General features: G+C 33.9%; 1 protein-coding gene across 4 annotated transcripts in view; it reads left to right on the top strand.

The window, feature by feature from the left end:
- LOC143244137 (dipeptidyl peptidase 4-like) overlaps positions 1-20,494 on the top strand; it is a 334,696-nt gene that overhangs the window by 242,278 nt on the left and 71,924 nt on the right. For all 4 annotated transcript variants that reach the window (XM_076488283.1, XM_076488272.1, XM_076488297.1 and 1 more), the window contains 5 exons: positions 4,601-4,715; positions 8,371-8,469; positions 10,019-10,113; positions 12,216-12,290; positions 18,671-18,723. In XM_076488283.1, the coding sequence (XP_076344398.1) occupies positions 4,601-4,715; positions 8,371-8,469; positions 10,019-10,113; positions 12,216-12,290; positions 18,671-18,723 (437 nt within the window). The remainder of the gene's footprint in view (positions 1-4,600; positions 4,716-8,370; positions 8,470-10,018; positions 10,114-12,215; positions 12,291-18,670; positions 18,724-20,494) is intronic.

Raw genomic sequence — 20,494 nt, 5'->3', positions numbered from 1 at the left:
TAAAAAAAAATTCGCGTTCTTAATCTTCAACGTTACAAAATGACTAAAGTTTAAAGTTTAGTTATCGGTACACGTGGTAAATGGAGAATGTTATCACGAAATTTTCTTAGCTTCTATGTACGTATATTAAACTTTGTACACTCACACCAAGCCATTTCAATAGGTTCAAAGTCCAGTTAAGTGTTAAATGTTATATCATATTTTCTCGGTATGACCAGTTTCATTTGTAAAGTATTATTAATTTGTGTCTCAGTGTTTAAGAATGTCCACATTATTATTATTTAATATTCTATCGCTCTAGTTGCTGACGTCATATTTCATACACGTTGCTATTCTTACTAATAATTAAAAATATATACACGTTTGAGGGTAAGTGTGAATTCTGTAGGATATGGTACACTCATCCGTCTATTTGTTTGGATTCTTCACAACTTTCGGTACCTAAAAGGTTTCTATTCGGTATCCCCCTAGTGGCACAGCTGTATGCCTGTTAACTTATAACGCTAGAAACCGTGTTGCGATTCCCTCTTGGCGGGAAGAGTTTGTTTTTGGAATTTCGCACAAGGCTACTCGAGGGCTATTTGCGCTAGCCGTCCCTAATTTAGCAGTGTAAGGCTAGAGGGAAGGCAGCTAGTCATCACCACCCACCGCCAACTCTTGGGCTACTCTTTTACCAACGAATAGTGGGATTGACCGTCACATTATACACCCCGACGGCTGGGAGGGCAAGCATGTTTAGCGCGACGCGGGCGCGAACTCGCGACCCTCGGATTACGAGTCGCACGCCTTACGCGCTTGGCCATGCCAGACCTAAACTCAGTGGAAGTGCTTGAGTTCAGCAAACAATTAATATTTTGTTTTAATAACTACAGACAATCTTTCAGGTATTGTTGTAACATATTTAATTATTGTTTTAATAACTACAGTCAATCTTTCAGGTATTGTTGTAACATATTTAATTATTGTTTTAATAACTACAGTCAATCTTTCAGGTATTGTTGTAACATATTTAATTATTGTTTTAATAACTACAGTCAATCTTTCAGGTATTGTTGTAACATATTTAATTATTGTTTTAATAACTACAGACAATCTTTCAGGTATTGTTGTAACATATTTAATCATTGTTTTAATAACTACAGACAATCTTTTAGGTATTGTTGTAACATATTTAATCATTGTTTTAATAACTACAGACAATCTTTCAGGTATTGTTGTAACATATTTAATCATTGTTTTAATAACAACAGACAATCTTTCAGGTATTGTTGTAACATATTTAATTATTGTTTTAATAACTACAGACAATCTTTCAGGTATTGTTGTAACATATTTAATCATTGTTTTAATAACTACAGACAATCTTTTAGGTATTGTTGTAACATATTTAATCATTGTTTTAATAACTACAGACAATCTTTCAGGTATTGTTGTAACATATTTAATCATTGTTTTAATAACAACAGACAATCTTTCAGGTATTGTTGTAACATATTTAGTCATTGTTTTAATAACTACAGACAATCTTTTAGGTATTGTTGAAACATATTTAATCAGTGTTCTTGAGACTTAATTCCAAATGTCTCTAATAGACTCCCATAATCTATCTTTGGAAGTAACTTTTGATTTGTTAAGTTTTTGATCTAACAAATCCCAGATATGCTCAATTTGGTTGAGGTCGGGGATCTGTGGGGGCCATTGCATCATTTGAATGATTGTAGCAGAGTCTTTCTTAGCTAGTCAACTTCTGTATAAGTTAGATGAGTGTTGGGGTCATTATATTTTTGGTAGTAGAATCATTTACCAATAATACGCAAACCACTGGGTACACGATGATGAATCAGTATCTGATGGTACTTACGCTGGTACAATTTTCAATCTATTTTGCAAATACCTTCTTTTGTCTCAGCATAAAAACTCTCCCAAACCATTACAATGCCTCCACATGCTCCATGTTAGGTGTTACAGTGAGGTAAGTGTCTTTCACCTTTCTTCCGACGGAAGTACAACTTATGCTTTAAGTCAAATACACTGCTGGCCAAAATCTTATGGCCAATGAGCATAAAGAAAAAATGTGCATTTTGTGTTGTTAGACTCAACCACTTATTTGAGTAGAGCTTCGAAAGATGACAATAAGAAAAGGGAAAATAAAAATAAAAAACTGTTTTAGCATTTAATAGGGAAAATGTGAACACTATGAAATTAGTCTAAACACGAGCTGGTGAACAGTTTAAGACAATACCAGAAAGAAGTCTTAAACAAGGTAGGAAATGCCCAACAAGAAGTCTTAGTAGTGAGTTGCACGGCCGTCATTGCGAATAACTTTAAACATTCGTTTTGACATGGTCAATATAAGCGTTTGCAGAAGGCTGGCTGGAATGTTATTCTAAGTGGTGAAGATGGCTTCACGAAGATCATGCACTGTTTAGAATTGACGTTTATTTCTATAGACTTTTCTTGCCATCCACCCCAAACATTTTCAATGCAGCTCAGTTTGGGCGAACACGCTAGATGGTCCAAAAGAATCACGTTATTTGCCATGAAAAGGTTCTTTGTCCTGCGGGAATGGGAATTGCAACGTTATCCTGTTGAAAGACCCAGTCATTTCCACACAAGCGAGGGCCTTTAGTCAATAAGGATCCTCTTTCCAACATGCCAATGTAGACAGCTGCTGTTTGACGCCCCTGTATAACCTGAAGCTCCATTGTTCCATGGAAGGAGAAAGCACCCCAGATCATGGTGGAACCTCCTCCACTGTGTCGTGTCGAAAATGTATCCTTATCATGCCAGTAACATTGGAAGCCATCTGCACCATCTTGGTTAAATTTTTCTTATCAGAGAACTAAATCTTCGTCCACTTTTCTACATCCCATGTTTGATGCTTCTCAGCAAAGTTTAACCGAGTTGTTTCGTGGTGTGGAAGGAGGCGTAGCCTTTGAAGACTTTTACGGTTTTTAAAGCCTTTCTCTCGTAGATGTCTTCTTAAAATTCTTGAGCTGCATTCTGCGTCCGTAAGGGCCTTAATTTGGTTCGACGATCAGCTGGTGTTTTGCCGGGCAACCCATCGAATCCTCCTGCTCAACGCCGGAGAAAGTTTCTTGGTCCAACCACTTGAAATTCTCGTTCCGTATCCCTCAGGATCTTTTAAGAAATTTGCAACATCAGTTTTACTACGCCCAATCTCACCAGCGATGGCACGTTGAGAGAAACCTTGCTTTTGCAGCTCGACAATTCTGCCACGTTCAAACTCTGTCAACGTTTTAGCCTTTGCCATGTTTTTACCTAATGTAACACAAGAGATGTCAGTGGGAGATGTTGACAACGCTAATGTTTGAACACAAGTAACCAAATCTCGTTACGTGTTTTCGATTAACGCTTCGTTTCAGTATGGTCTTAAACTTTTGACCAGCTAGTATTTAGGCTAATTTCATAGTGTTCACATTTTCCATATTAAATGCTAAAACAGTTTTTTATTTTTATTTTCCCTTTTCTTATTTTCATCTTTCGAACTATACTTAAATAAGTGGTTAAGTCTAACAACGCAAAATGCATATGTTTTCGTTATGTTCATTGGCCATAAGAATTTGGCCAGCAGTGTACTTGAAACTTGGCCTCATTTGTCTATTTCACGATTTTCTAATCATCAACTGTCCAGTTTTGTATTTTTAGCAAATTTCAGTATTTTGACAATATTTATGGATCAAAGTTTAACTTTTTGTTTTTTTAACTGCTACATGACCATATATTTCATTTTTGTTCACTCTTCTTGACACTGTTTATCTGGACACTTTTCTGTTATTTTGTACATGGTCGTTTACCTCATGTTTCAGATCAGTGGTAGTCTTCCTCCTGGCCTGAAGGCTGCATAAACAAAGATACTTAACATCAGAATCATGTAGTTTAGGTGTCCTGCCTCTTCATTGTCCATTTTCAAATTTGCTTGTCTTAATCTAACAATCTAGGGTGTACTGGACAGTATTTGGTGAGTATTTCAAGTCTTCAGTAATTTGTTGGAGAGTCCCATCCAGCATCACATAAAACTTTAATGCACACTCTCTATTCTGTTGACAATTATCTATGTTTTTTGTGTCATGTCATGACAACAAAATTTAATATATACAGTGTTAAACACTGTTTTTTAGAAGGTGTATTTGTGGAGTGATATTAAACTGATTTATTCTAGTATATACTGTACCATATTATAGCTCCTTACTAACGTTTTTCTCTATGATTAAGACACTGCATTGGGTACCATGACTGTTATTTCATACCCTAAATTTGATCAGTATGTTCATTCAATCAGAACCCTTACGACATACCCTTGGTACAAGTATGTGGTAATTCTAAAGAATGATAAGTATTCTCACCCTGACTCATTCAGTTGTCAGCAGGGATCAGTGAAAAATTACCACAGTGTTGAAGTTTACATTCCGTAATGACATAAAGAAATTAGCGACATAAAATTGAAAGAATTAGAAAATATTCTATTATCGTAACACTTTGGCAGAGTTCTCGTTAATATTGAACTCGAGTCTATAATCTACAGACAGTAAACTTAGATGTGTCTAATGCCTTTCACACTAACTATATCTTATTTCAGGAGCTGGTGTCTTCAGGACAGGACGAAAGAGACTGGCGCGGGATCGGGATCGCCCTCTTGGTGATAATCCTCGTTTCTGCTCTTATTGTGACAGCCATTTTTTTACTCAGTCCAGGTGATCCATTTCTGTTTCAGTTCTTGTAACCAGGCTCTATATCAGTATACATATCCCATCAAACGTATGTTAAACGTTAAGGTACCTGTGATTATTTTCAATTGATCTTCAACTTGCTGGAAGGAAAACCTTTAAAACAACACATTAAAATACATCCAGGATTGAAACTCTGGATCTCAAACAGAGATAGAAAAAACTGAAAGCTCGACTGTGAAAATTTCGATTAAACCTTAAACTTACTATTTTATGCTATGAAAGTAAACGTGTGTATTATAATATATTTAAAGGCCCTGATGTTTTGTGTAATGAAAATGGGAATATTTAGAATAGAATAGAATCTGCAATGTTAAAAATCTAAAATGTGTCTTAGTAGAAAAAGTACTTGAGAAAATAGGACTCTTAGAAAATTTCGTTTGTGTTTGTTGTTCTTATGCACAAAGCTACACAATAGACTGTCTGTTCTGTGTCCACCACGCAGGACGTGTGTTATTAACAAGAGTGATAGTTTAGCGATTTTCGACCTTCTTTATCTTCAACTGTGGAAATTCAAATTATCATACATTTCCATTGGATGAGCTCTAACGGATTCCTACTTCACTTGCCATATTTTAAGCCAATCCATTAAGAAATACCTGAGACATAACATCTCCAATTTTGATCGAGTTTTTTTTTTTTTCTTTTCCTTCGCACCAAAACTACAGAAAGTTTATTTGATAGAAAAACATAGTTAACTTTTATGTAATTTCATTTACATTTGATACACTGATAGATCTTTTCAGTCAACAACTATGAGTCTCCGTTGGAGTAAATATAAGTCACATGTGTAAAGTTATTCAACAGAAACCGCTCAAATTTGACCAAAAGTTTGGTGTACGTGAGCTATCGGTCAAACACTTTTACTATAGTTTCACCTCAAGAGTAAAATGGGCTGGTTCTAGTTTTTTTAGCTAATTTAGAGCAGTTAAACTATAAGGTGAAAAAATGTGAATATACGTAAGTACTGGTTAGGTCAAACAACTAAATTAGCAGTTTCTATCTCAAATTTCCAAAAGAATCGTACGAGTGCACGGTTATTATTGATTATTATTATTATTATTGATTATTCATTGCCAACTTTTCAGCATAAATTTACTACATTTTATGAAATTATCGAATTAAGAAGCTTTTAGTGTCATGTGATATTAGCTTAATTAACTAAAATAAACTATTAAGCTTGATATAGCTGTAGCGACTGCATGGAAGTGATGACAAGAAACTGTTAATCTAAATTCCATGGCGTTACTATAAAGGAAGTTATTAATAATTTTAAAGAGAGAAAAGTGTCACTTTCTTATTTGCTGTAATTTGTTGGTGCGTATTGACGAACAGTCACGATATCTAATGAAAAACATCTTTGGTAATGTTTTATTTTCCTTTCACGGGGAATATAATTGAGATTTCTTCTCCTGTAAAATGGTAGGAAAATGTTAGCTCTTAAGTAAAGTGGATATTTTACTTTTACAATTAAAAATTAACAATCAAGTTTCACTAAATTACTTTATTGATTAAAAAAAAACGTCTACACCCACCTCAATTCTAAAGACGCTTACAGTCTACTATGACTCATAATTTTCGTGGTGGAACGTTTCTAGTTTCATAAATCATAAACAAAAAAGTTTCCAAGGGTCGTTTGACAGGACGCTAGAATAGATGTTATATACACATAACCATTATAAGAGGCCTGATGGAACGTCTTTGGTTCTTTGGTATTCTGACCCAAGCTGTATTGATGAGCCTTAAATAGGCGAAAATGCGGTCTACAACAGAGGGTTCAGCCAATCAAAGAATGCGTTAAGCCTATACGGCGCAGTTTCTCATTTCAATTTCACCTGTGGGGAAAACTAAAGACAACTTTAACAGACACACACACACACATCGATATATACAAAACCATTCAGTTAGTATTCACCACAATCATATCACAAAAACCACACGAAGAATCATTCATTGATGTTCGCCACCACAGGAACACAGAAACCACACGAAGAATGATATAACTTGATATTTAGAATGATAGTTAACAGATTTTATTTTCACAAAAATTCTGTTTTCTTCCGTAAGGAGTTGTTTTCAACTTGTGAAAATGTAATGCTCTTAAGGATGAAAGCTTCGCAATAAGTAAGTGATATATCGATTTCGAAGTTTATAGTAATTAATCTATGACGTAAAGCTGTAAAAAAAAACTAAGGTATTTCTTACTTTTATAAAAATGCCTCGCATAGCCAGGTGATTAAGACACTCGACTTATAAACCGAGGGTCGCAAGTTCGAATCCCCGTCACACCAAACATGCTCGCCCTTTCAGCCGTGGGGGCATTATAATGTGACGGTCAATCCCACTATTCGTTGACAAAAGAGTAGCCCAAGAATTGGCGGTGAGTGATGATGAATAGCTGCCTTCCCTCTAGACTTACACTGCTAAATTAGGGACGGCTAGCGCAGATAGCCCTCGTGTAACTTTGCGCGAAATACAAACCAAACCTTTTGTATAAAAACAAAATATTTTTTTTTCCATTCGAATGAATCTCTTAACTACAGGAAAAACGAAATTCTCTAAAGGCAGCCAGAAAGTAAACAATTAATGTCTAGAAATGTGATACCCACAATAAAAACACACAACTTTCCAATTTAGTGTCTTGTGTATAAAATAAAAGTATCAAGTTGTTTCAAATATTGTCTCTACTTATTTCAAACATAAAAATCAAAAATTAAACCCTTTCCTTTTCTGAGCAAATCTCTTTAAAAGTTTAATTCTTTCATTAATTTCAACTTTTAAAACAACTTGCAACAAAAATATCAAAAGTCAATTCACTATCATTATTTCAGTTACAAAATAGCAGAAAAATTATTTTTTGTTCAAATGTTAATTTTTATACCTATTATTTCTTTTCGTAACATTTAGTCCTTGTCGCTTTTAAATTATAATGAAACGTGATTTGCTAATTAGAGCCAAATTGAAAAAGGCAGTGAAAAAAAATTATCCTCGAAGATGTTTGGTTTGGTTTGTTTTGAATTTCGCGCAGAGCTACACGAGAGCTATCTGCGCTAGCTGTTTCTAACTTAGCAGTGTAAGACTAGAAGGAAGGCAGCTAGTCATCACCACCCACCGCCAACTCTTGGGCTACTCTTTTACAACGAATAGTGTGATTGGCCGTCACATTATAACGCCCCCACAACTGAAAGGGCAAACATGTTTGGTGTGAGGGGGATTCGGACCCGTCACCCTCGGATTACCCTCGAAGATGTTTCAAACATATTCCATGATATTTTGTGAGAAGATTCCTCAATCTTCCTTGAATTTTAATTTCAACTTTGGTGAAGGTGTATTTAGTAAATACAAAAAAACAACAAATAAAAAGGTAGAAATTTTGTCCACGAATATTTCTTAAACAGGTTTCCATTATATTGTAATTTACGATCAACGACAATTTACAATAAGCTGAACCAACTGTTACGATATTTTGTACAATACGTCGTACAAATAGTGAAAATATTATGTACAATAATTCGTACCAGTAATAACGACATTATGTACAATAAGTTGTGTCAGTAATAGAGATCTTACGTGAAATTAGTTGTGTCAATGGTAAAGACATTTTGTACAATGTTTTTCACAGGTTACCAAGGGTCTCGAGTGAAAGGTCCACGACTTAACTTAATAGAAGTTTTAGATGGGAGTTTGACACCCAGAAAATTTAATGGCACGTGGATGTCTGGTAAATATTGTGTTTTTAATTTTTAAGTTTATATGAATTATGTAATAAATACATAGCAAATTTAAATGCTTTAAGAATACAATTCTCGACAAGTTTAAAAAAGTATAAAAAATTATATTTCGTTTCAGAAAAAAAGAAATCGCTTTAAGTCACTCTACGAATTCTTTTTTTATTTGTTTCTAACAGAGCTGTTATTGGTCAATATTTGCTGGAATATTCTCGTAGCAGAACAGAACTACAGAAATATTAACAAATCAAACATGATTTATGAAACGTTAAATGAATCAAACATTTCAGTACATTTATTTTAATCTACTGAAAATAAATTGTGTATGTTTTCAAGCACAGCCTGGAACACGTTTAAATGACAAAGGAACTGATTAAAACACATGCATATTATAAAAAAAAAAACGAAACAACACAAGAAAGTTCGAGAAACGAGAATTATAAAACCTGGCATTGTATTATAACCGCTTTCTCAAACAAACTTTAAATACTATAAAATAGATATGTAGGAAGTCAAGAGAAAACTTTTTGTTTTGGGGGGAAGATTCTGAAAGGTAACACAGAATATTATGGTTTCAAAACCAAAACATGAATATCTTAAAAATTAAGCCTTTTTCCTGCAATGAAAACGCGAAAACACATTTCAATTCTCTTTTACTGTTACTGTCACGAGCCTACCAATCATTAATGTTTCTTTTCCTTCGCTTGTTATATCTGGTTACAACTGCTATGTTTATTAACTTACAAATCAACAAAGACCCTGTGCTCACCAGTTAACTGGACAATTTCTCACTTTAATTCAATATGTCGGAGAATGCACCTACTTAATACTTTTGTGAGAGAATATACCTACTTAATACTATTGTGAGAGAATATACCTACTTAATACTTTTGTGAGATAATATACCTACTTAATACTATTGTGAGAGAATACACCTACTTAATACTATTGTGAGAGAATATACCTACTTAATACTATTGTGAGAGAATATACCTACTTAATACTATTGTGAGAGAATATACCTACTTAATACTATTGTGAGAGAATATACCTACTTAATACTATTGTGAGAGAATACACCTACTTAATACTATTGTGAGAGAATACACCTACTTAATACTATTGTGAGAGAATACACCTACTTAATACTATTGTGAAAGAATATACCTACTTAATACTATTGTGAGAGAATACACCTACTTAATACTATTGTGAGAGAATAGTTTAAATAGAAACTTAAAACTCGATTAATTGCATAGAGAATATTATAAACGACATTACTTTTAAAAAATCACTAAGCAACACAGCTGAGTTACAAATGTCATTTCCATCTATTGACCTTTATAAGCATTGGAAACTGATGACTGATGATTTGAAATTAAAACGACCTGTAATAATATTAACTGTTTACCTTATTATTTCACCTCAGCAAGGTTTTAGTTTTTTATTTTAAAACAATACTTCCTTTCAAACATTGTAAACTTCGATGTTTCATTTAGAATTTCAAAATATTTGTTGTTGTTTTCTTTTTTTACATTTCAGAAAAAGAATTTATTTTCCGAGATTCTGATGGACATCTCATTTTATACAACGCAGAAAGCGTAAATAAGACACTACTCATGTCAAACACAACTTTTGTAAGTTATAAGTAATCTTTAGGTAAATTCTTGAGTGGAATAAATATTAAAATCTCGATTCCCTGACTTTAATACTAGTAGAAACAAATCAAAATGTATGGATTGACTTATATATATATTAATACAACAAAAATAATTATGTCTTACTTTTGTACTTGTTTATATGTTACTTCGAAACAATTTATGTCTTCAAGTGCGAAACTTGTATCATTTTGGAAACACAACGATAATTTGTGAGTGGGGTAGATGAGTGGTAAACCAATAGTTCAACGTCTTAAACAGTATCTGCGCATGCGCTTAGTTTTCTCAAAGATTTATAGTTATTTTCCGACCGCGCCTTGTCCGCAGCAAGATATTTATGTGTGTATCCTATATTAGCTCCGTTAGTAATAAAGGAACATTCGTAATGGTTGTCCAATTCTCAAATTGGCGAATTAGAGCTCGTGTATATTTGATAGTGTGTATTTACACTTAAATATGGGCGGATTTGATGCGGCTAACCCTAAAAGGGTCCCTAACTTCCTGACTTAAGACTCGCAACTGACGAAGCAATACTGCTGGTAATTAGGCTTAACGGATTATAATATGCTTATAAAGAAACAGAAGTTCATGGTGTAAACTGCATTCAATAGAAGAATGAGTTACATCGATGCATGGTTTATTAATGGCCTTGCTGTCACAAGGGTTTACTTTCATACTTAAAACTCAATACATCTAAAAACGAATTCGAATTGTGAACAAGTATGTGAATATATAAAATAAAGACATCTGTTTTGATTACAATGTGTCATAAAATATGTTGTACTACCGATTATTTTATGAATTCTATGTTGTCTTTGTACCAAATAAATAAAGCAGTCTTAGTCGACTTTATTTTATTCAGTTCCACAAGGTTAGAAAATTAATAAATCAGAGTGGTGCGTGTATGATAATCATATATATATAGTTTTCTTTGACTTGTCACTTGTTAGGGTTATGTCATGACATACAACCATATATATAGTTTTCTTTGACTTGTGACTAGTAAGGTTTATGCCATTACATATAATCATATATATAGTTTTCATTGACTTGTGACTAGTAAGATTTATGCCATGACATACAACCATATATATAGTTTTCTTTGACTTGTCACTAGTTATGGTTATGTCATGACATACAACCATATATATAGTTTTCTTTGACTTGTGACTGGTAAGGTTTATGCCATTACATATAATCATATATATAGTTTTCTTTCACTTGTCACTAGTTAGGGTTATGCCATGACATACAACCATATATATAGCTTTCTTTGACTTGTCACTAGTTAGGGTTATGCCATGACATATAATCATATATATAGTTTTCCTTGACTTGTCACTAGTTTGTCATGGCAAATATACTGATAAACAAAAAACTTGTACCTTTCTCCTGAAAAATGAGAAAATATTTTGTACTAAACACTTTATCGTTTACCTCACAGACCTTGACAACAACATTACAACAAAAGTGAAACTGTTTTCACCATTGTACTGTGTTGGCTAGAAATCAAGACTAAAATATTAACTGGTTCATTAAATTATTAACAGTCTTGGATAATACAGAAATTGAAAGTAAACACAACATGTAATGATTTACAATACATATTTAAAAACGAGACTTTCCTCAGTTTAAAAATTTTTTAGAATACAATAGAGAATTTACCCAGTAACTTACTGTATAAATATAAAAGACCTTGAAACTTGGAACAGTTTCTTACACTTTACATATTTGGACAACTTACTACCGCTCAGTGGGACAGTGACGAAGTGAGATTTCGAATGGTGTTTTGTGTACAAAACTGTGTTAAGTCTTAAGATTTTTCGATTAGTAAATTATTAAGAAATGTTTCATTGTGTGTTTAGACTAGAGTCGGTCTGATCTTTAATTATTTATTGTGTATCATTAAACATTGTTTCTTCATTTTATATCTGTGTTGTTTAAAATTTATAAGTGTCGTTTTAACCAAGATATCAGCAGTCTGGTTGTTACATTTGATCGTGTTTTTCTACTTCGGAACCTTCTCCAGTTTCAGTGTTGTATGAAATATGGATAATCTGAGATATGGTTTCTCTTCACAGAGACTTTACGATGTCCATACCTACAGCTTATCAGCAGACAGAAAATACGTTTTATTTGCTTATGCCATTAGAAAGGTAAGAGATAAAGTGTTCTCCTTTCTGTTGAAATACAGGATTGTATAAAATTATCTTTTCTATTTTAAATAATTAAATATCTAAGGAAATACAACTCAAGCAGTTATTATTGTCATTTTTGCTTTCCCTCCAGTGTAAACGTGGACATATCGTAGCAAACACGGACTGAAATCGAATGTCTGTTAATCATGCTGTGAGTTACTGATAGTTTTTACGTGATCTAACTTATCTCAGATTCATTATATTACGTACGTTACAAATTACGATTTCAAATAACCGGAAACTTGAATTTGAATTTATAAGTTAATTAAATGTAGATATTTATCAAACTTGTTATATTTGCCGACAAGATTGATACATGCAGTTTTCTTTCTTATCACAAATATATTTTAATATTCAAACAACAATACAATTTATAACAACGGTTATAACAAATTGTTATTGCCACTAACGGTTTATATATAAGAGTTTTACAAACTTACAAACAATACTAAATCTTCTACCTGGTTTGGAACTGAATATTTTATAGACGGTTTACGATGAGCGAATTAATTCTGTGTTGATACACAGGTGCTCTTATTTGGAGGGAAGCTAGGTATCTTCACTCGTTAATATCAATTGTCCTTGTAGAAATACTATAATCAAAAACTGAGTATTTATTGATAGTCCAGGTTCATGACGAGGAAATTAATTCTTATTTGATATTTTTACACCTCTTTTCTTGGTTGGCTTCACACCCTTTACAGGATGATTTTTTTACTGATTGAGGTATTTAATATCCTCGTGAAAATACTAATTTCCGAAGTTAATCCATATAAGTTTGTGATTTTCGAAATCTATAAACGTTTCTGGTCAAGTATCTGTAATTTTCCTATTAGTAAGCATTTATCACAGTTATAGCTTCCTAAGCTTATGGTATACTTACTGTAGCAACCAAAAAATATTCTGTTGTTGTCACTCGGCGCGTCAGTTTATATACCCATTAGGCGAGATCCTCAAAAGTTCAACAATATTCGAAGACACGCTAGCGTTTCCTCAAAACATATATTGTTGATTCTTGCTCTCAAGATTCTTCTACAAATTTAGTGAACAGGTAGAACTTGCGCAATACATATCCAACAATGTACCTCACATGCATCAAACTGAAACAAACGTATGTATAAACATATAACAGTAAATCCGTTACATAGGTTACATGTAGAATTCTGCTGACATGTCAGTATAAATTGTTTGACTTTGGCTACAAAATGTTGAAAACTGCATGGTTGTATTTATTTAGTTATTTATTTATGAAACTTTAACGTAAGAAAGATGATTGTGGACCACTTTGTGCATGATTTTATCAGACGTAGCAAAAGTATTCTTTCCAAATAAGAAAGAGTTGTGTAAGATTTTCTTTCGCTTGAATTATATATACATATATATAACCATATTCCTTCTATGTTTCGGCGAGTACGATAAAAAATTATTGACTTTTATATATTAACAAAACGTTATGTTCGAAAAGAAATAGAAATTATTCAATTTCGATCACATTTTATTACACTATCAGCCCCCCAGTGACAAGGCAATGTACCTACGGACTTATAACGATAGAAACTGGGTTTCGATACCTGTAATGGGCAGAGCACAGATATCTCATTGTGCAGCTTTGTGCTTAAACCACAAACAAACTTATGTATTAGAAATAATAATTCCTTTGCTTCAATTTACAAGTCGTGGCTAAAAGCTTGTTGTTGTTTTCAGTTCTCACAAAATTAAAGTCCTAAATATCATTCTATCATTTTACAAATTCACGGGTGAATAATTTAAGCTAAACTAAATAAAGGCGATTGATTGGTTAATTCCAGCCTACCGTGCACCGTTAGTACAGATTATAACGAATAACAGCTCGGCTAGTTTGAATTTTAATTCCAATCGAATTTAGAATAAAATTACTTTATCTCCCTTAAAGAAAAAATATTTTAATGAGATGTAAGTTTTCATGAATGTCAACCGAATATATATCTACAGAAAGGTTTATGAAAATAAATTCGGTGTCTATCTCTAAGTAGCTATAAATTCGTGGCCTGATGATTAACATGTTAGGCTATATATGTGTAAAAACGGCTCGTTTGAGTTGAGAAAATATTTTACGTAAAGGAGCGAATAACGTTTCGACATTTGTCGGTCATCGTCAGGTTCACAAAGAAAGAAAGAAGAAACTGACCGGAAGCTGACCACATATTTGAAAGGGGTTGTGTGGCACTGAGTGTCGGAATATAGAGGGGGTGTTTAGATGTTTGAATATATAATTTTATATTATTTATTTTATTATTATTATTCATGATATTATTTTTATATGTAAAAACGGCTCGTTTGGGTTGAGAAAATATTTTACGTAGAGGAGCGAACAACGTTTCGACCTAAAGCTCGGAAGGTCCAAGAGTCGAGCACAAGATTAACTTATGAGTATGTTCTGCTCTTGGAGCTGAGGACATGTTACTTTAATATCTTAATTTAATGCAAAAACTTTAAGATTGTTTTAGTCTAGGTTTTCTCGAGTGTGTTTTACTAATATTTAACTCTTACCTAATACTGTATTAAAATGCTTAATGTTCAAACAAGCATGATTTTCATGTAAATTTTAGTACTTTCTAATTATTAAAGTGTCTCAAAATACAGGAAATGTAGCCTAAAAAAATCCTAAATTATAGCAATATGTCTCATTTATAAAACATATGACTGTTTTGTTTACTTATTTTAATGGCTGTATGCCTTTTAAATTCTGAACTTTATAACAATCTACAAACTGAGTTATAACGCTAGATCTCATGGTTTGATCCCAGCAACGGATATATAAAATGCAAAAATGTTCTAAATATTCTGAAGAACTTAAATTTTCATTTGTTGTAAAAACTCTTTCGTTACTAAAACATAAAGTGATAAACTAGCATAGGTTTAATAGTAAAACATCTGTTTAATATTAATTTATTTTGAAGCCTCTCGATGCAAATAAAAATTTCAAATAACTTCTTTATTTTATTTTCTCCACCGTAAAAGTTTTATGGGTAATAAATCTAAGCCTATATTCGTGCTACTTTCAAGTACAGATGCTTTTCTTCCAGACGTATTGTTTCTATTTTTGTGCGAAGTGATAAATTTTCCATTGCGTCGTAAAAGTACACACTATGACAGACTGAAACTGGTCTTTCTCGTATTGCAAGCTCTATTCAATATATTTACGTTAAGACATTCAAATCGTTATTCACCTAATCAAAATAAAATATACAAAGCTGTTTTAGCTAGAAAAATACGGTGCTGAAGTTGTTATTATTTGCATTTTTAATATTATATTATGAAATATTTTGGAGAAGATTTCAAAACCACTGGCTTTTCTTTGCTTTGGTCACGGTATTATGGTGGATCTTTTAGGGGCATAATTTTAAAAATATTACAAATAAGCATGAAATTCTGCATAATAATACATCCATGTATACTTGACATATTCTAATATGAAACTCAAATCGTTGTGATGTCAGGTGACCATGGCAAGACTGTTTGTTTGTTTGTTTTTGAATTTCACACAAAGCCACTCGATGGCTATCGGCGCTAGCCGTCCCTAATTTAGCAGTGTTCGACTAGAGGGAAGGCAACTAGTCATCACCATCCATCGCCAACTCTTGGGCTACTTTTTTACCAACATATAATAGGATTGACCGTCATAACGCCTCTACGGATGAAAGGACGAGCGTGTTTGGTGCGACGGGGATTTGAATCCGCGACCCTCGGATTACGAGTCGAACGCCTTAACTCACCTGGCCATGCCGGACCCGTGGCAAGAAGATAGATAGCTTTAATTATTGTAACAAACAAAATAACAATATTATCTCTTTCTGTCACTTGCTGTTGGCCCGGCATGTCCAGGTGGGATAAGGCGTTCGACTCGTATTCTGAGAGTCGCGGGTTTGCATCCCCGTCGCACCAAACATGCTCGCCTTTTCAGCCGTTATAATGTGACGGTCAATCCCACTATTCGTAGGTAAAAGAGTAGTCCAAGAGTTGGCGGTGAGTGGTGATGACTAGCTGCTTTACCTCTAGTCTTACACTGCTAAATTAGGGACGGCTAGCGCAGATAGCCCTCGTGTAGCTTTGCGCGAAATTAAAAACAAACAAACAAACACTTGCTGTCGTTACTGACTTACTCTATCACTGATTTAGATGTCATACACAGTCTATCCCTTGGTGATGGCATGGCTCTCATAACCAAAGGAACGCGGGAGACAGTACGGGATTTCAGTTTATTATCACCTTTATTCCACTGGTCATAAACATTTGCATCACATTGTATTGAAGTATTCTCCAGATATCGTTTTTCACAGCAGATGGGTACAGATCATGTGGAGATTGAACAGAGATAAATTTACGTCCATACAGATACGTTCCCGTAAAGAAGCAAGTTATGCATATAATACTAGATGTGGTTTAACTAAATCATGATTGGAACATTTGATGTTTTGGTTATTTCTATTTCAAAAGATTCTGCTTCAAATATATGGATATATTCTGGTGTAGAAAAGTGTATCTTATCTTATATTCGAACGTTTTAAGCTGCAAAGTAACAAAAAACTAGAACATTTCTTATGTTTAAAACCTTTACTCTTGAGAATATTCAGCTAAAACAATGCACCATTGAACAGTAAGTCAAGTGTGGCTTCTACCAAACTAGATATACTTAGGGAAATGTTGCACACATGAGGCTCCAGATACAAAATCCTGAAGACGCTATCAAGCTGGACATAATTAAGAAATGTTCTACACAAGCAGCTCCAGATACCAAGTCCTGAAGATGTTACCAAGCTGGACATATCTGATGAAATTTTCTACACAAGCAGTTCCAGATATTAAGTCCTGAAGATGTTACCAAGCTAAATATATTTTATGAAATTTTCTACATTAGCAGCTTCGGATATCAAGTCCTGGAGATGTTACACCAAGCTGAATATATTTTATGAAAGTTTCTACATAAACATCTCCGGATACCAAGTCCTGAAGATGCTGCCAAGCTGGACACATTTGGCGAAATGTTCTACATAAACAGCTCCAGATACCAAGTCCTGAAGATGCTGCCAAGCTGGACATATTTGGTGAAATGTTCTACATAAACAACTCCAGATACCAAGTCCTGAAGATGCTGCCAAGCTGGACACATTTGGTGAAATGTGGTATATAAACAGCTCCAGATACCAAGTCCTGAAGATGCTGCCAAGCTGGACACATTTGGTGAAATGTTCTATATAAACACAGATACCAAGTCCTGAAGATTGGCTGGACACATTTGGTGAAATGTGGTATATAAACAGCTCCAGATACCAAGTCCTGAAGATGCTGCCAAGCTGGACACATTTGGTGAAATGTTCTATATAAACAGCTCCAGATACCAAGTCCTGAAGATGCTGCCAAGCTGGACACATTTGGTGAAATGTGGTATATAAACAGCTCCAGATACTAAGTCCTGAAGATCGTGAATGGGAAAATGATGATGTCAAAAGGAGCAGCATGAGAAAATTCAGAAGACACTTTGTGAGTGCAAGTGGTTCACACCTGGTCATAACGACACAATACTCTGTACATGTGCAAGAAAATGCTATGCGTCTGTAATAAAAATGTTTACAGTAATAATTCTGAACTGAATGTATTATAGTTAAGTATAAACATAAATAATAATCAAGTTAAGTCTACGAGTCTCGTATGTCAGCTATGATCGCAACATACATCATGTATTTTCCTAACCATGAGTTGCAATTATGGTGCATTTCTATTGAAAAGTTCTTTATTTTATATAGTGTATTTTATTATATAAACACGAACGAAATTCGTACAAAAGAGATATTTTACAATGCTTTGAGAAACTGTTTTATATAATCAAACGTGAGCGCATTGTTTTATATGATTGCAATAAGAGACAAAGAAAAATGTAATGCTATGGTTTATTGCTTCATCTCGATATGATTGTACAAGTTCACAATTAGAATTAACTTCCTCTATGGAACTTCACAGTCAACACAATTTTATTATATTATGTCTCCCTGTGGCCACAAGGGGCGCTGAAGTTTGGGTTCCATATCTAAGAAAGTTCATTACATATTGTGGATCAATACAGAAAACCTTACATTTTTATGTAAAAGTGGCCATCTCCACTATAAAGCTCACTTTACGCCTCTTTATGTTTCAGTTAAACTTTCGCTGTCGGATTTCGTCGTGAAATACAGAGAAAACGGAAAGTTCTAGCCTCCAGCTCAGACATATGATACTGTGATTATATTTAAGAATATAAAAAGAAATAATACATCATTTAGTAGTTTTAAAGGTTAACTTCAGCCTTTCCTTTTTCTTTCCAGAGATTTAGATATTCATATACAGCGAAATACAAGTATTTTGACATCCGAAACTAGTAAGTTTTATTCCTACGATACCTACTAATTCGTTTGTTGTTTTAAACATTATTTGTAATGAGCATGTTTTTAAACAGTACAGTTGTTTATTATTACGTTAAATAATATTGTAATAGAATTAAAGTTGAAACTTAATTGAACGGATGACAACCGCTTTTTATTGAAACACAGGTAGAGAGAACGACGTTTCGAAAGTCTTCCTCCTTTCGTCATCAAACGTCGAAACGTTGTCCTGTATACTTCAGTTTCTATAACAAGCAGTTGCCGTCCACTCAAACATGTTTCTTCATGAATATTCTGTTTAAACAATTTATTAAAGGAAAATAGTTGTCCGTAAATATCCTCATGTTAGGCGAGTTGATCTTTCTAAATTAAGCACTGACTAGAAAGACTGAGTACTTCAGGTCTTTACTTTATTACACCAAGATCTGTATTATACACACGTCTTTTAAATACTATACACACACCTTCTTGGCACAAACTAAATCTTACACCATCAAATATAGGTTATGCATTGCCCTTCCTAAGGCTAACACATGTTGAACATCCGGTTTACGTGACGTCGACATCTGTGCCTATATATATTTCGTTATACTCATTAAACCTAACCCTTTATTCTCTTGAAAAATAACAGTGCTAGCTATTCGATATCGTTCGAGTTTAAAATCTCGTTTGAGAACCATCAGTGCCTCAGGTGTTCCTATCAACTTTGGTCCTGATAAAGTTATTTCTAATAACAACTTCATTCCCTTAGCGAGATGTGTAAACTGGTCCCTGCAAAAGATATTAACTTCTGTTTACATCCGACTAAACTCTCATATGCTTATTGTTTTGATTTTTTTTTATCAAGCTCGCGGGTCGTTCAATAGTTTTTCTGTCTACCGTTCTCCCAATCTTGAGCCACCATACTCTGAGAATCTAAAAAAACACCTCTGTACAGTACACACTCTCCTACTATAACTCCTACAGATCTACATCTCCTCTTACCCCTCACTCCAGGCCCGGCATGGCCAAGTGGTTAAAGCATTCAACTTGTAATCTGAGGGTCAGGGATTCGAATCCTCCTCACACCAAACATGCCGTGGGAGAGTTATAATGTGACGGTTAATCCCACTCTTCGTTAGTAAAAAGAGTAGCTCAAGAGTTGATCGTGGGTGGTGATGACTAGCTGCCTTCTCTCTAAATTCCCTGCTGAATTAGCACAGATAGTCCTCGTGTAGCTTTGCGAAAAAGTAAAAACAAACAGAATAAATCTTCTCCCCTTTCCGATTTTGGAAGTAGTTATGACGTCATTATTAGTACACTTCCTCTTGTCTTCATAGATAGAAAGGAAAACATACTACCAATACCAACTCTAACTTACCTAATTCCTCCTAACTTAAACAACTTGACAAGGACGTGTTTAACAACTGTTCAACCATAAAGGAAAGTTTAGTACATCCTTCAAAAACCTGAATAATGTTATTCAAACAACCTTTATTCAAAGTTATCCCTGTACATTATACCTTCCTGAGGAATACTAAATGTGTGACTGAACCTAAGTGCCCCATCTATTAATACCTTCCTTAGCAATATCAAACGGATGATTATACCTAAATGTCTTGTCTATTTATACCTTCCGTAGCAATACTAAACGTATGACTGAACCTAAGTGCCCCATCTATTAATACCTTCCTGAGCAATACTAAATGTGTGACTGAACCTAAATGCCCCGTGCACTTACATCTTTCTTTTTAGGTAATCCGAATTTAAAACTTACTAAACTCACCA

This window comes from Tachypleus tridentatus, chromosome 1, assembly GCF_004210375.1.
Source record: "Tachypleus tridentatus isolate NWPU-2018 chromosome 1, ASM421037v1, whole genome shotgun sequence".
Classification (NCBI taxonomy): domain Eukaryota; kingdom Metazoa; phylum Arthropoda; class Merostomata; order Xiphosura; family Limulidae; genus Tachypleus; species Tachypleus tridentatus.
This window is presented reverse-complemented; position numbering and strand designations above follow the sequence as displayed.